This window comes from Epithele typhae, assembly GCF_022376455.1.
Source record: "Epithele typhae strain CBS 203.58 chromosome Unknown BXZ73scaffold_15, whole genome shotgun sequence".
In the NCBI taxonomy this organism is placed as follows: domain Eukaryota; kingdom Fungi; phylum Basidiomycota; class Agaricomycetes; order Polyporales; family Epitheliaceae; genus Epithele; species Epithele typhae.
The window spans coordinates 62,876-77,649 of record NW_025954206.1 but is presented as its reverse complement, the minus strand read 5'-3'; the positions used below and the strand labels follow the sequence as shown (position 1 = coordinate 77,649).

At 58.6% G+C, this 14,774-nt stretch overlaps 5 protein-coding genes across 5 annotated transcripts; 3 read left to right on the top strand and 2 right to left on the bottom strand.

Moving 5' to 3' along the window:
- Positions 1 to 300: 300 nt before the first annotated feature.
- On the bottom strand, positions 301 to 1,448 carry BXZ73DRAFT_99995 (cytochrome b-c1 complex subunit 8; the record flags this gene model as incomplete). Its single annotated transcript, XM_048028194.1, has 5 exons — positions 301 to 383; positions 481 to 594; positions 716 to 770; positions 885 to 895; positions 1,319 to 1,448. The coding sequence occupies 5 exons, from the start codon at positions 1,446 to 1,448 to the stop codon at positions 301 to 303; spliced, it is 393 nt and encodes a 130-aa protein (XP_047879218.1).
- Positions 1,449 to 3,662: 2,214 nt separating this feature from the next.
- On the top strand, positions 3,663 to 4,198 carry BXZ73DRAFT_44623 (uncharacterized protein; the record flags this gene model as incomplete). Its single annotated transcript, XM_048019370.1, has 3 exons — positions 3,663 to 3,830; positions 3,887 to 3,988; positions 4,052 to 4,198. Coding segments are annotated over 3 exons (417 nt in total), but the record flags the coding sequence as incomplete, so codon positions are not given.
- Positions 4,199 to 5,032: 834 nt separating this feature from the next.
- BXZ73DRAFT_99993 (uncharacterized protein) lies at positions 5,033 to 10,698 on the top strand (the record flags this gene model as incomplete). Its single annotated transcript, XM_048028193.1, has 14 exons — positions 5,033 to 5,121; positions 5,174 to 5,298; positions 5,353 to 5,473; positions 5,529 to 6,033; positions 6,083 to 6,593; positions 6,643 to 7,100; positions 7,152 to 7,455; positions 7,516 to 7,659; positions 7,712 to 7,857; positions 7,921 to 8,081; positions 8,131 to 8,241; positions 8,315 to 9,540; positions 9,595 to 10,390; positions 10,443 to 10,698. 14 exons carry the CDS (start codon positions 5,033 to 5,035, stop codon positions 10,696 to 10,698), a joined length of 4,953 nt encoding a protein of 1,650 aa, XP_047879216.1.
- A 757-nt stretch (positions 10,699 to 11,455) lies between these two features.
- On the bottom strand, positions 11,456 to 12,734 carry BXZ73DRAFT_27131 (uncharacterized protein; the record flags this gene model as incomplete). The annotated part of the gene is given in 2 exon segments (XM_048017743.1): positions 11,456 to 11,760; positions 11,780 to 12,734. Coding segments are annotated over 2 exon segments (1,260 nt in total), but the record flags the coding sequence as incomplete, so codon positions are not given.
- Positions 12,735 to 13,558: 824 nt separating this feature from the next.
- BXZ73DRAFT_89220 (uncharacterized protein) lies at positions 13,559 to 14,514 on the top strand (the record flags this gene model as incomplete). The annotated part of the gene is made up of 2 exons (XM_048025200.1): positions 13,559 to 13,629; positions 14,067 to 14,514. 2 exons carry the CDS (start codon positions 13,559 to 13,561, stop codon positions 14,512 to 14,514), a joined length of 519 nt encoding a protein of 172 aa, XP_047879214.1.
- Between the last annotated feature and the right edge of the window lie 260 nt (positions 14,515 to 14,774).

Genomic DNA, 14,774 nt, shown 5'->3' with positions numbered 1-14,774 from the left:
CTGCATCGTGGACCCATGTCTCCCCATTCACGCCTTGCTACCGCCGTGGCGACGCAGAACGTTGCGGTTCTGGGCGCCGGGTTGCGGCTCGGGCGATGTCGCGTCGACGAACCGCTTCCGTCCAACAGCATAGCGTTCCGAGGGAGGGAGGTTTCGGAGCAAACAGATCGAGCGCACAAGTCGACGAGCGCGGACATTCGGGCCCAAGGGGTCGGCGGTGGAAAGAACGTGGATTATGGTTCTACTGTCTATGTGGAGGTCGAAAAGCTTCGAGTGACAGGTACAACCGGTCCGGAAGTTTTAGTGGCCTCCGCCGTGCTGGTGCGACGCTTTGCTTAGCGCATAATCCGCTTGGGCGTTGCCCCACTTGTAGATGCCGAAACCTGTGACATATCACGGTTAGACGCGCCCGAAACGGAGATGCGAGAACCACGGATAAATTTGTAGAGGTGCGGAGGAACTCGGAAACAACATACGCACCGACAGCAAACGGAAGGGCGATATAGATGAACTCGCCGGACAGACGGCGGTAGCCGTTGAAAGCGTAGTTCTTGATCGCGCCCTTCATGGCGCGCTGGCGGAAGGGGGAAAGGCCTGAAAAGCACGTGCACGGCATGACAGTGGATGATTGTGCAGCAGTTGCATTTGGGAGGTCGAGAAGAGAACGAAGCACCGTTCAGACGGTAGTCTTGAAAGAGGAAGTTGTGACACGCACCGTACTGGACGATACCCTTCTGCTGCTGCGTGCCCTTGCCACCCCACCAGATGTTCTAAAGCGGACCACAATCAGCACCCGTTTTCACATGTCTCCATTGAGCAAATTGTATGCGCCACGTATGTTCGGATACTAGGCTGCTGCGCGCCCGCAAGGAACGCATACTCACATACACCTTGGCTGCAAACATCGCCGCGTCAGAAGCCTACACAGCGCGTCACAAAGCGAGTACTCACGGCCAGGCATTTCAGAAAGGCGAACAAGGGAGGGCCTCATCGTCGCAGACTTTTGGCTTGAACGAGGACTGAGTGGGGGTGGAGGGAGGAGGAGGTAGTCGGAAAGTCAACAAGCAGCAGCCGCGGGTCGGGTGAGGTCGGCGCTCGTGAGCGCCGCCTGCATCCCGACCCGGCGAGGCTCCAAATACAAGCAAACACTCTTCTCCCCCTGCGACCGTGACATCAGGTCTGTACGCGCTCCGTGCGTTCCGCTTTTCTTGGCTGACTGCTCCTTATTTTCTGCATACGTTCCGTGTGTGTTCGTACCCACACTCGTGCAGGAGAAACATGATCAGCAGCACCACACTTTACAACCTCGCCAACACACTGGGGATGCTCGCGATGGTCACCGTGGTGGCGTACCACTTCGTCGCCGTCAACGCGCGCCAGCTCGCGAAGAACGGGATCTCGTCGCAGTAGGACTCTTGCTTAGCGGAGATGGACGGATACTCGGGCATAGCAGGTACGTTCTGACAGCCATGCAGTCGGCGATGTGTCACTCATCCCGCCACAAGCCCGCGCAGAACTCCGACGCGTGCTATTCGGAGAGCCCTCTGTTCCCGATGCCATGTCCGGCTCTGACTCATCGCACCTCGGAAGACCTCACGGCCATGTCTAGGTGGGCGTGGAAGCAGCGAATGGCTTGTCGGAGAGGTAGCCGGATGTTTGGGACAAGGTGGCGAATGTATGCGGTGGATATACGTGGGCTGTGGACATGGGCGCTTGTCTCTTACACGTATGCCTCAACTTCGTTCGTTATCTTTCTTCACTCGCCGTTCTCATTCGTCAACGCAGCTCGTCGAGTTGACTCGAGTGTGCGTGTACCTACTCCCTTGCTGCATTCGGAATGGATCGTGCAAACTTTGCGGTCGAGTCAGACGCCTCCTGTCCCCGCAGCGCCTCGCTGTGGGCCATGCGTGCCGCAGGGTCACGGACAGGATGGTCTCCTGGATGCAAAATTTCTATGTTGTGAGCATGTCTGAATCTCAGCAACGCGTTCAGAACGCTAACAGAGAGGCAGCGACGAGTCATCATGCATTGTCCCTCGGGTTCTTGTGAATGTTAAATGATACAGTACACTGCCTGTCGGAAACCTTCAATCCCGAGCTCATCCATGTATTGGTCGGACCTATTGGCAACTCTTTATATCCTCTTATGTGGTTCTGAGGTCGAAAGCGATCCCATGCCAATCGGAGGGCACTGTTTGTGGTGAGCGCTAATATGACGGATAGGTTGCATGCAAATGAGCGTTCCGGAGAACTCATACGATGACGTGCCTTACTTGTAACTCATGATCAGCACTGCGCTGATCCTGTCTCGACAGTTGAATGGCCGCTCGAGTCATCAGGCGAAGACTTGTGCCGAGAACTCGCCATGGTGCACAAGTCATCCGTTCGGAGACTCGAAGTTCGCAAGTGCTGACGTGTCACACAGGAAATGCCATTCGGAAGACTCGTGAACACTAGGGCACGAAGATCCGTGAAGGCGTGCTGCGGTACGTATGGTGCGGCATTCGAATGGCCCGGGTGGGTGACTGCCGGTGCTGACGTTCAAATTCGTGCGAGTTCGCACTGGATTTGTACGCGGGATATCCGGGCGTGGGGATTGCGGCCCCGAAAACCGCATACCTCGTCTCATCGTCCACACAATGACCGAACATGGCCTACTTACGCAACACTCTGCAGCAAATGCACCCTATCGAATATGAAAGTCGAGCTTACCAATCCGTTCCGGGATTATTCGGCCTGCCAGTCAGACACAGAGCGGCCACGTAATGCCACTCTACCACGTACGCGCTGCGTCCCCCGCCGTGCGCAGCAGACGCAGTCCAGTCAAGCCAATGCTTGGAGTTGCATGAGATTTGCGGGGCGGGGTGCGTCATAGCTCGGCGCGCATCGGTTCGCGACAGGCCTGGCGTTTTCGAGGCGGCCCGGCCTGGGCGTCCCGGGAGCGTGCACAGCTTGACCGCGGAGCGCCAGTCGATCGCACCGCCCACGGTCTCCCCGCGCGGGTGTTGCTCATCCCCGTCGCAGTGTTCCTGCGAGCTGCTTGCTCATCGACTGACGGGGCGGGGTAACCCCGTTGCGCCTTCGTTGACCCGATGTGCGGCGGCCGCGTGGGGCAGAGTAGAGTCGTGTGCCGCGGTGCGCCCTCCGCAAGGAGGCAGAGTGTCGGGGGACGGGAGGCCCGAGTCATGGAGAGGTACGGAAGCGTACGGAACCCAAAGCGACTGGTGCGCTCCATGCAGTAACGCGGTGTGACACGGAAGCTCCGACCTTCTCAGCGACGCGGGAGCGGGCGCTCTAGATCTCTGCCCGATTTATAGCTCTCGTGATTGGGTGTATAAAGCCTCTGGCCGAACGACCGCGCCCCGACACCCCCACTCAGTTTTCTTTTTCTACGCCCTTACTCATGTCCCCGCAATACAACACTACCACCCTCCATCCCTCCAACGCCCTCTACGAAACCACTCCTCGTCCTCGCTCTTCCATGTCGAAGCCCCGGGATGAGGATGACCCCAGATACCGCGATATGGACCGCGTCTTCGCGCGCCGGTACGTTCAGCTTATGAAGCAGCAAATCCAGCAGCGCAGGGCGGGCGTTTTTGTTCCAAGGTGAGCATCGATGCGCATATACTCACTGTTACCGATGCTGAAGACCCGGTGCCCCTCAGAATGGATCTGTGTGACGATCACACGTCTCCATATGTGACTGCCTTGCTCGAAGTCCCCGGGATGAAAGTGGACCAGCTCTCCGTTCGGATCGAGAACGGCCGCCTCATCATCGAAGGAGAGCGACTTGGGCCGTCTCTCCATACCAGCGCCCTCCCATCACAACTTGTTTCAGACGCAGCGCCCCCGCATGCACCTCGGAGCCGCATGCCAACCGCACTGAGTCGGCCGCGGCAGACGATGCGGCGCTCGCCGCCCTATACCCTGTGCGCGAGCTCAAACATGGCAAGTTCCGCCGCGAGATCCAGATACCCCCTGGCGTAACGGTGAGTTCATGCATGCGCCACTGTGACCTTGTCTCGAAAAGGTGCTGATTGTCTTCCCTGCAGGCCCTTCATGTCACCAGCATACTCGTCGAGGGCATGTTGACTATCCGGTGGCCCCGCATGCCCACTCAAGTGGGCAATCAGGCCCAACAACCGGCGATACCCCTTACGCCGGTCCCGAATACCGAGTACCCGCACGCCGGCGTGTAACGCTCCCACCCGCTATGGTCTATTTTGTTCCCCGTTTACGGCCGTGTACGATTTCCTGCCAGTCCGCCACCTGAGTCATAGCTGCATCATCCCTATCATCGCATCGCATCGCATACGCCCGTACATATCCACCTCTGATTGTCTCACTGCTCACGTCGCTACACATTTGCTGATATCTTTATCCCCGCCGATATCTCGGTCTCACTGGCTTTCCTCATGGGACATCTGTTGATAGAATCCCCCGCTCCTATGTACGTATGCAGCTTGCGTTCACCTAGCTTTCTAGTCTCGCGCACAATATCTTATTGCTCAGGTTTATGATGTAGCTATTTCACTCAGTGCATCTACTATACACGGTGCCGTCAATGTAATTTGTACTTCCGGTTTTCTCGGTGGGCACTCATGCTTACATATCCTCGACCCTCTGGCTACGAACTTGCAGCGTTGTTGCGCTGTTCGCACAACCGAAAGTGTGTTGCTTCGGCATTACATACCGGGAAGTTTCTTTACGTGAGATTAGTTTGCGCTATGAATTTATGACGGAAATTGTCTGGCTTGCTATGTTGTGAACAACAGAGGTCCAGGACTTGCCATGGTTTCCGGAATAGGCAAGAGTGCGAATTTATGACGTCATGATTTGGGGTGTATGGGGTCCTGGTGTTCGACGAGCGCGTGGTGGATTGTAGCGCCAGAGCGCGCACTGAGATCCTCAGCGCGACATCCGCGATTTGGGTTGCTCCTCTTTTCTTCCGTATCACCTCTTCCTACCTTTGCACCTTCACCCCATCATACTGGCACGTCTCATGTTGCAATCTAATTGACAAAAATAACAACATGGGGAACGCACAATCACTCACGCGCACCAGCGGCGCCCTCGACTTATTTGTGGCTGAACTGGGTGGAGACGTAGTCTACGAGGGAAGGTATGCACAAATCATCCAGAGTCTGTGTATAACTACCCACAGGCTCATGTAGCTTGGGTGTTGCACGCTTTCTGAAGACTGTGAAGTGTCGACACAAGAATGGCTACCTTGTCGTCAAGATATTCATCAAGCCTGACCCAGGGATGAGCTTGCGGAAATACCACCGCAGGCTGAAGAGTGCGTTCTTGATCTCTCATGTGCGCATACACACCCTGATAATGGGCTGTTTAGTTGAACGGGAGGCTCTGGTCGACATTCCGAACGTCTACGGATACCAATCCTTTGTGGAGACTGACAAGGCGGGATATGTGGTCAGACAATGGGTGGCGAGCAACCTTTACGACAGGATTAGGTGCGCTCTATCCGTCGTTACGTTTACGCAACTTTCCATGCGAGCCTACATGCAGTACCCGTCCCTTCTTGAGCATGGTGGAGAAGAAATGGATCGCCTTCCAGATCCTGAACGGCCTCCGCGACGCGCGCAACCGCAAGGTCTCGCACGGGGACATCAAGTCCGAAAACATCCTCGTCACTTCGTGGAACTGGGTCTACGTCTCCGACTTCGCGTCCTACAAGCCGACGTACCTCCCCCTCGACGACCCTTCCGACTTCGCGTTCTACTTCGACACGTCTGGGCGCCGCTCATGCTACATCGCCCCCGAACGTTTCTACACCGCCAGCGAGAACCCGGAGATCAGCGCGAAGAAGTCGAAACTCGCGCAGGAGGACGGTGAGGGGAAGCGGGACGGGAAGGTCACGGAGGCGATGGACTGCTTCAGCGCGGGCTGCGTGCTAGCGGAGCTGTTCTTGGAGGGCAAGCCGCTCTTCACGCTGAGCGAGCTCTTCAAGTACCGAGAGGGGGAGCTGAAGGTTGAGCCGCAGCTGGCTGGGGTTGAGGATGATGGTGTCCAGGTGCGTTTTTCGCGACTGTATGCGCCCCCTCCCCTGAGCCGCGGCCCAGAATCTCATCCTGCAAATGATATCCATTGACCCTTCGTCAAGACCTACCTTCGACACGCTCCTGCACACCTCACGAGGCACTGTCTTCCCCGAGTGCTTCTACTCCTTCCTCCACAACTACGTTTCCTCCGTCAACGAGGTCAATATCCCCTTCCTCTTCTCTACCGCCACTCCGACCACCGGAATCCCGCCGGTCATCGTTTCTGCACACAAAGCTTCCAATGCAGGGGTCTCTTCCAATAATCCTCTGAACAGCGACTCCCCAAGTGATCCATTCCCTAGCGATTCTGACCACCGGATGGAGCGGATATGGGCCGACTACGAAAGTGTCGAGCCGTACATTGTCAACGAAGCGGTAGAGGAGACGGTGATGGACGTCAAGGTTGACTACACCCCTCAGTTCGTCGCCTCGAGACCGTTACACGACATCCTCCCGATCGAGCTGAATATCCCCAACCGCGAAAGCAAGCTCCACAGCGCCTGGTCTGCCGGGAAGCGGGCAGCGGCTGAAGGTATGCCATGACTCCCGTTTCTGCTTTTTCGTGCTCATCTGTTCCTCAGACGGCCCTGCGCTGATAATCCTGGCCTTGATTTGCGCGAACATCCGAAATTGTTACCTACCAAGCTCGAAGGTCCGCGCATTGGACGTTTTCCTCGCGCTTTCCTCGCACCTCACGGACGAAGCCAAGCTCGACCGGATGGTTCCTTACATTGTCGACCTGCTGCACGACGACGCGGCGATCGTGCGCGCAGCCGCGCTCCGCACGCTCATGCAGGTTCTCATGCTCGTCACCGTCATCACCCCGTCCAATGCTGCGATATTCCCGGAGTACATCATCCCTGCGATCGCTCACCTTGTGCGAGATCCCGACGTGCTCGTGCGGTGCATGTATGCGCAACTCGTCGTGCCGCTCGCGGATACGGCAGTGCGGTACTTGGAGATGGGCCAGGCACTCAAAGCGCACGGGACGTACAAGGTGTCCCCGGACACCCAGGAATACGATGAAGCGCATTTCGAGGTCCGCCGTATCGGTCTGCCATCCTGCGACACGCACTGACGAGGGTTGCAGGTGTCCTATGATGCGAGCATGAACGACCTGCAGAACAACATCCAAGAGCATCTCGCAGCGCTCCTCGTGGACCATTCCAGTGTGGTCAAGCGCGCCGTCCTCCACAACATCTCGTCATTGTGTATCTTCCTAGGCAGGCAGCGGACGAACGACGTGCTCCTCAGCCACATGATCACGTATCTGAACGACCGGGATTGGATGCTGCGCTATACGTTTTTCGACAGCATCATCGATGTCGCCGCGTGCACCGGAGGCCCCAGCGTGGAAGAGTACATCCTTCCCCTCATGATTCAGGCGCTCTCAGGTACGTTGCCCGATTGGGTCGACTCGGCATGAGCTGACGTGGTATTTGGACCCTGGATAGACGTGGAGGAAACGGTGGTGGCGAAGGTGCTATCATCGCTCACGAACCTGTGCGAGCTGCAGCTATTCCAGAAGATGCGCATCTGGGAACTCATGAGTGCCACGCTCGGCTTCTTGTACCATCCGAATGTCTGGATCCGGGAAGGTACTTGGGTCTCCTGTGACAGTAGGCACGCCCGCTGATATTCGCTCTACAGGTGCTGCGGCCTTTATCGCGTCGGCGGCGAAGCATCTTCCGCCGAGCGACGTGTGGTGCATCCTGTACCCATCCCTGAAGCATTTCCTGCGCTCGGATGTGCGGGATGTGGACGAGAGGAACCTCCTTACAGCGATGAAGCGTCCGGTGCGGTGTGCTCATCCGTGTTTCATAGCCAGCCCATCTGACATTCCTACTCTGGGCTTCCAGTTGTCACGTCAAATATTCGACGCCGCAGTGCAGTGGGCGATGAAGGCGGACAAGACGCAGTTCTGGAGATCGGCTCGGACGACGAAGGTGGAGTCACCTCGGGAGAGCATGGCCAGCGTGCGCCAGGCTGGGAGTGCGGCCGCGCGGGCGCGATCGGAAGAGTGCGTGGATATTCATCTCGTTCGATCGCTGTCCGCTGACCCGTCGCAGGGACGAAGCGCAGCTCACGAAGCTGCAGCAGCTGGGCATGACGTCCACGGAAGAGGCCAAGCTCATGTCGATGCGCGATTACACGTTGAAGCTGGCGCGTGCGATATCCAGGTGCGCGGCTCATCGGTTGACACGTCGCTGCGCGGCACCGGCTGACCCACATACCGCCTTTCCTGTTCGGTAGCTTCGCCTCCCGGGTCAGCGTCGAGGTCGAGTCAGATGCGCTCAAAGTCACGAGCACGATCGAGCTGCAGAAGCTGGGCGTCGTGCCGCAAACAGTGTTCCTGCGGACGCCCGAGTCAGACGGCCGGTCCACGCGCGTGTCCTCGCGTCTCAACGCCGAGCTCGGCCTGCGCTCTCCAGGGACCCCTCGCACGCACCGCACGCTCAGCATCGACCACGGCCCTGCCTCGAGCGGTGCCCCCTTCGAGGACCTTAGGCGGCGACTGGCGATCATCAATGGGTTTGCGACCAGCCTCGCTGTCCCAGGATCGCGGGAACCGCGCAGCCCGCTACCACACCCCCTATCCATCGACACGACCGCAATGGTACCGACGGTTCCTGAAGAGCTGCCGCAGGCCGTGGAACGACCGAGCAGTCCGGCGGAGTCAACGGTGTCCACCGCCAATTCCTCCGCCTTCCGCGCGATGCACCGGTTCCCCATTGGCGGGGACGGACAGAAGGCGGCGCCGGCGGTCGGGTCCTCTAAAGCAAGCGCGATCGGGGTGCTGGAGGCGCATGCGCAGATGCTCTCCGAGGGCTCGCAGTCACCGTCGGGGCGGTCCTCACCGGTGTCCGTCGCGGGTACTGTGCGCGGCGGGCAGGATCGGCCGCGGTTGCCGTCAATCGCCCCGATTTCCAGCTACGACGGGCAGGAGCCCGGCATCAGCAACCTCCTCGAACACCTCTACCTTGACAACAACCGCGACCTGCAGAACGACTTTGGCCCGCGCGTGCACGAGGGGCCCGTGCGACGACGGAACGCAGCGCGGCACAGCTTCCTCCCGCGGGACAGCACCGCGCGCAGGCTGGAAGTGTCGCTCGTCGCGCACTTCAACTCGCACGCGGATGCGGTGACGGGGATCGCGGTCGCGCCGGACCACATGTTCTTCGTGTCCGCGTCGGACGACAAGACGGTGAAGGTGTGGGACACGGCGCGGCTGGAGCGCAACGTGACGAGCAAGCCGCGGCACACGTACAACCAGCACCACGCGCGCGTCAAATGCGTGTGCATGCTCGAGGGCGCGCATTGCTTTGCGAGCGCGGCGGACGACGGGAGCCTCCACGTCGTGCGCGTGCATGTTGCGCAGAGCGGGACGCTGCCCAAGTATAGCAAGCTGCAGGTCGTGCGCGAGCATCGGACGGACACGCCGGGAGAGTACATCACGAGCATGGTGCACTACTCTACTGGTGAGTGGGCTGGGGTAGTCGTTTGGGGAGACGCAAACTGACTGTTCGCTACAGAAACGGCGTCCAACCTGATATATGCAACGACGCACTCCGTCATCACTATCCTCGATCTCCGCACGATGCGCCCCCTGCAGCGGATGGAGAACGCGCGGCACCACGGGCCCATCACCTGTATCTGCCTTGACCGCAAGCGGACGTGGGTCATTGTTGGAACCTCCACCGGCGTGCTCTCCCTCTGGGACATCCGCTTCGGGATCCTCGTCAAGAGCTGGCGCGTCGGCGTCGCGCTCAAGGGCCGCTTCGGGCGCGTGCACCAGTGCGTCGTCCACCCGACCAAGGGCAAAGGAAAGTGGGTCGTCGTCGCGGTCGAGACGCCCAAGGCGGCGTCGGACATCGCCTCCCACACGCTCCTCGAGGTCTGGGACGTCGAGAAGTCGGCGCTCGTCGAAGCCTTCTCGACGCGCGCGGTCGTCAACCCGTCCGACGCTGCGGAAGAGCCGCGTGAGGTTGCCGTCGGGGAGGCGGAGGTCAGCCCCGCTGCGGCGATCGCTGCGCTCGTGCGTGCGCGGCAGGAGGGCGGCGCTGCGGACGCGGCGATGTTCGCCGAGGCGGCGATGCCGCCGTTCCCGGATGTGCGCGCCGTCGTGACCGGATCCGAGTTCGGGGGGCACACGGTCGTGCACCGGTCGCACGTCGCAGACGTCGAGAGCAAGTCGGGTCGCTCGTCGGGACGCGGGTTCGTCATCACTGGGTCCGAGGACTGCAAACTCCGCTACTGGGACCTCGGGCGGCCGGAGAAGTCCGTGATCCTCAGCGGCGTAGATGCGGAGGGTGAGAAGCCGACCTATAGGTATGTAAGAACGATGGCGAAGTTGCTGCTCAGCTGAGAGACTTGCTTGCAGCTCGATCCGTGCGCCTGGAGGCACCGCGTCTTCGCACATCGAGACGTGGGTCACCGCGCAGGCTGGAAGCCAACACAGCCGTCCACCACAACGGCTGTCGCTCATCAACCACAACCAGCAGAATCTGCTCAAGGGCCACCAGGACACGATTACCGCGCTCGCGTGCATCGACTCGCCGTTCCGCGGCGGCCTGGTCAGTGGTGATCGCGCAGGGGTAATCAAGGTGTGGAGGGTGGAGGCGTTCGAGCAGTCGTGAGCGACGTTCCTTGCTTGTACGCGTGTAGCTATAGATTTCTCGTTGCTTTCTTTCTGTGCTGTGCTAGGGCTGGATAGACAATAATAGGATTGGGTATTCTCCAAAAGTCGCTCGCGCACGTTAGATTGACGGTCCGAACACGGCCTCCACGTCGATGAGTGATTCGTAAATAAGATATTCCGCGCATCAGCGACGTGAAGTACACTGTCATGTGGTCGTCATGTAATGCGGTATCATGTAGGATCCGTTTTCAAGGTGACCCAGCGCACTTTCAAGCCGGATACAGATTCCTTGGAGCAACCGATTATGTCACTAGCTCCCCATTCCGGGCCCGGCGCAGAAGCTCGGCATCGCGAGCAACTTCTTCATCATCCCAAGTGTCCTCATCCTCGTCGTTCCTTCCAAGGTCGGTTTCTCCGGGGATGTCGTAATCCTCACCCACGTCGTTCTCCCACGAGGACTCTGTCTCGTCCTCGCTGCGCAACACCGTGAGTTCATTAGAATGGATGACGTCTCCACCACCTACTAACCTCTCCAAAGCCCGCACGTAAACATCCCAGTCAATTCCAGGGACGTATGCTATCCTGTTCAACGCCGCCTGCGGGACCAGGTCGCTGAGGAGATCTCTGAATCGCCCCATCGTACTGTCCCGCACTAACGCGACTTCCGTCTGGACCAACACGTGATTGGGGAGCCGATGCACGACGGCCTTTTGCGGGCCGCCTTCGCCCTCCCCGCCGAGCTGAAGGACCATGCGGGGGTGGAAGAGCATCGGCCACTCTGCCCTCGCCGCTGACGTCCAATCCAGGTCGAACGCATCTGAGTCGTCGAGGATGCGGACTGAGGCGAGCACGGGTGCGGCGCTGTCCGTGGGGGATACTACAAGGGGCCGGAGCCCGGTCTGCCACGAGAGAGTGGGGTAGTCCGAGAACACTTTGGGGAGGACCGTCCATATGTCCAGCCACTTGAGCGACGGGGAGCGTATGGGATGCTGGGCGATGGCGGCAGGTTTGAGGGCGGGGAGGACAAGATGTTCAAGAAGAGGACAATACGAATCCAAGCCTCAAGGTGCTGGTGACACGGTCCTGCTGATCCGGCGTGAAGCAGGCATCTCCTGTGTCGGGGATGAACTGGAGGAAAAGGAGACCGGCGCCAAATCGTTCGACTATCTCCATCGGATCCATGGGATTGGCGCCGATTCCGACGGTGAGCTGTTGGAGGCTCGGTAGTGTCCAGTACTTGGCGATAAAACGCGGGAGGAAGGACATGGTACCACAATCCACACGAAGATCGAGGAGCGAAGGGAGAATGAGAGTATGAAAGTCATGATGCGGTTCAATAATACCGTCATCTCGTAGGTGAGAGTTGATCACTACAGAGATGAGTGCCGCGTTCCATCTCCACGCCACTAGTACACGGAGGCAAGGTGTGTGTTGCAGGACCACGTGCAACGCATGCACACTTGCTGAGTTGGAGAGGTCGGCATGGATGTCCAGGTGCGTCAACTGTGATCCAACTACAGACAGCAGTACGTTTCCGGTGGAACTGGGGGAAACGAACCAAGTTGGGTTGAGCACATTGTCCGTCAATGCGACCGAATGCTGAAATGCGTCGGCAAAGTCAAAGGCAGGATGAGAGCGGTGCGTGATCGAGGTAAGATTGGGACATCGGGAGAGGATAGTAGCGAGCGCGGCTCGGCATTCATCGACGGCTTCGAGCAAGACGATGCACGTGTCCATGCGGAGGCTATTGACCATGAGGTGCAAGTCGGAACTTGGTGGTTGTTCGAAAGACATGGTTCTTGCAAGAGGTAAAAACTGACCCATACGTCGGATGACAACGTCCTTGTAGAGCACCTTTGACGCGGCCCACCATGTAGATCTGCAGATAAGAGGAAGCGAAATTTTCGTCCGAAAGGCGCGTAGCCATGTGCTGTCGCTTGACTGAGAGACGGAGGGATTCATCTCGTGCCATGGCCTTCGAGAAACCTCAGAGAATATCTTGACCTGAAGCTCTGGTGGGATGTTGTCAATGGCTCTCGACGGTGTGTAGCGCGGTGATAGCTGCAACAAGATCGAGACTCAGCGACGTCATGAAATCGGAGTGATGCCAATAACAAGCATACTCCAAGAGACTCTAGAAGCGTAGCAACGGTGGACTGCAAGCACAGCAAATTCTGTGTGAGCAACATGTGAATGAGGGGCTCTTCGTTGACACAAAAGCGACTTGAACCTGGCGTAAATCCGAGTTTTCTCGCATCAGACGTGCGTTTTCTCCGGCCACACTTGTGTCATTGTCGGTGGACATGCCGTTGCACACCACTGCAGCGTCACCCATATCGAGCGTGTTCGTTGGCACGAAGTTGTGATATTGGGCAGGGGAGGGCGCTTGAGCGTTCAAATTTGGCGCGACGAGCATCACATGGATTGATTAGGTAAGTACCTCCGGGTTTCGCTGAGTCAGGCCGTCAGCGAATTCTGTACCGCTCCTCAAGCTTCAAGGCCTCACCAGCCTCGCCACGATGTGAAAGTAAGCGTCTCGTCACTTCATATCAGCTGTCAATCCGAACACCAGAAGTGTTTTAGACTGCGTCGTCTGTACGGCGCATTCTTGCCGTCTCGTTAATTGACGCTCCAATATCTTCTCTTCTGCTTGCCACTCCGACACACTTCTAGCAGTATACAAGAGACATCATTAATGGTTTTGAACCAGGGCACGGATAATGGTATGCACGTCTTCTGGCGTCTCACCGTTGGTTAAAAGGCTCGTCAAGTCGCAGAGACCTCACTCAGTGGCAGCCAGCTACTTCAGTCTCCTCTCCAGCCTCTCCAGCCTCCTCCAGCATCTCCTTCACGCCGCCATGAAGTCTTCCTTCGTCGCCCTTGTTCTTTCTGCCCTTGCTTTCTCCGTTCATGCCCTTCCCTCTTCCCCGTACTCCGACAGTGCTCCCCCGTCTTCCGAGTACTCCACCAGCGTAATCCCCTCGTCCGAGCCCTCTTCCGAGCCCTACTCCAGCAGTGCGATTCCTTCTTACCCGTACTCTGGCAGCGAGCTCCCCTCCTCCGAGTACCCCTTGAGTACTTCTTTGCCGTACTCCTCGTACTCCTCGTACTCTAGCATTCCTCCCTCCTCTTCCGCGCATTCCAGCAGCGCGCATACCTCGGCTAAGCCGCATTCCAGCAGTGTCCACCACACTTCCGCTCATCCGAGCAGTGTCCATCGCACTTCCGCCCACCCGACCAGCGTGCACCACACCAGCAGTGCTCGACCTCACGTGCGTTCATCACCCTCTCTCCGATCGCTTCAGGCTTCAGTTGACATGACCCTCTCCAGCCCACTGCTCCCGCGCACCCCGAGTGCTGCGACAGCACTGTGCCGCTCTACCGCGCCTACAGCAAGGCCGCCACCGACCACTTCTACACGGCGTCCAAATCGGAGCACGACCACGCCGTCGCCTCGCTCGGGTACGCCAACGAGGGAACGGCCGCTCAAGTCTTCCACGCCAAGGTCGCCGGCGCGGTTCCGCTCTACCGGCTCTACAGCTCGAAGGGCACGGACCACTTTTACACCACGAGCGCGTCGGAGCGCAGCAACGCGTTGTCGAAGCTCGGGTTCGCGAGCGAGGGCGTCGCGGCGTACGTGTATCCGACCGCGAAGTGCGGGAGCGTGCCTCTGTACCGGATGTACTCGAAGTCGGCGGCGGACCACTTCTACACGACGAACTTGAACGAGAAGAACAAGGCGGTGGCGTCGCTGGGGTACACGTACGAGGGAGTGGCGGGGTACGTGAACCCGGTGAAGGGCAAGGGGTGCTAGGCACGCCGCACGCTATGGTGAGTGGTCACGACACGGATTTCAACCCACGATCAAGGCTTGTTAACTTGCATATTTCAGATTCTATCGTGCGTCGCCAGCGATGCATAATACCCGTCAAGTCCAAACGGACACATTGACATCGAAGCCGTTTCGGTTTCGTGCTCATCGTCTCGTCATTCGTGCTCCGGCTTTGCCTCGTCGTCCGTATATTCATCCCCGTAATCCACATCACCCTGGGAGTTGTCCCCCTCATCCCGCGC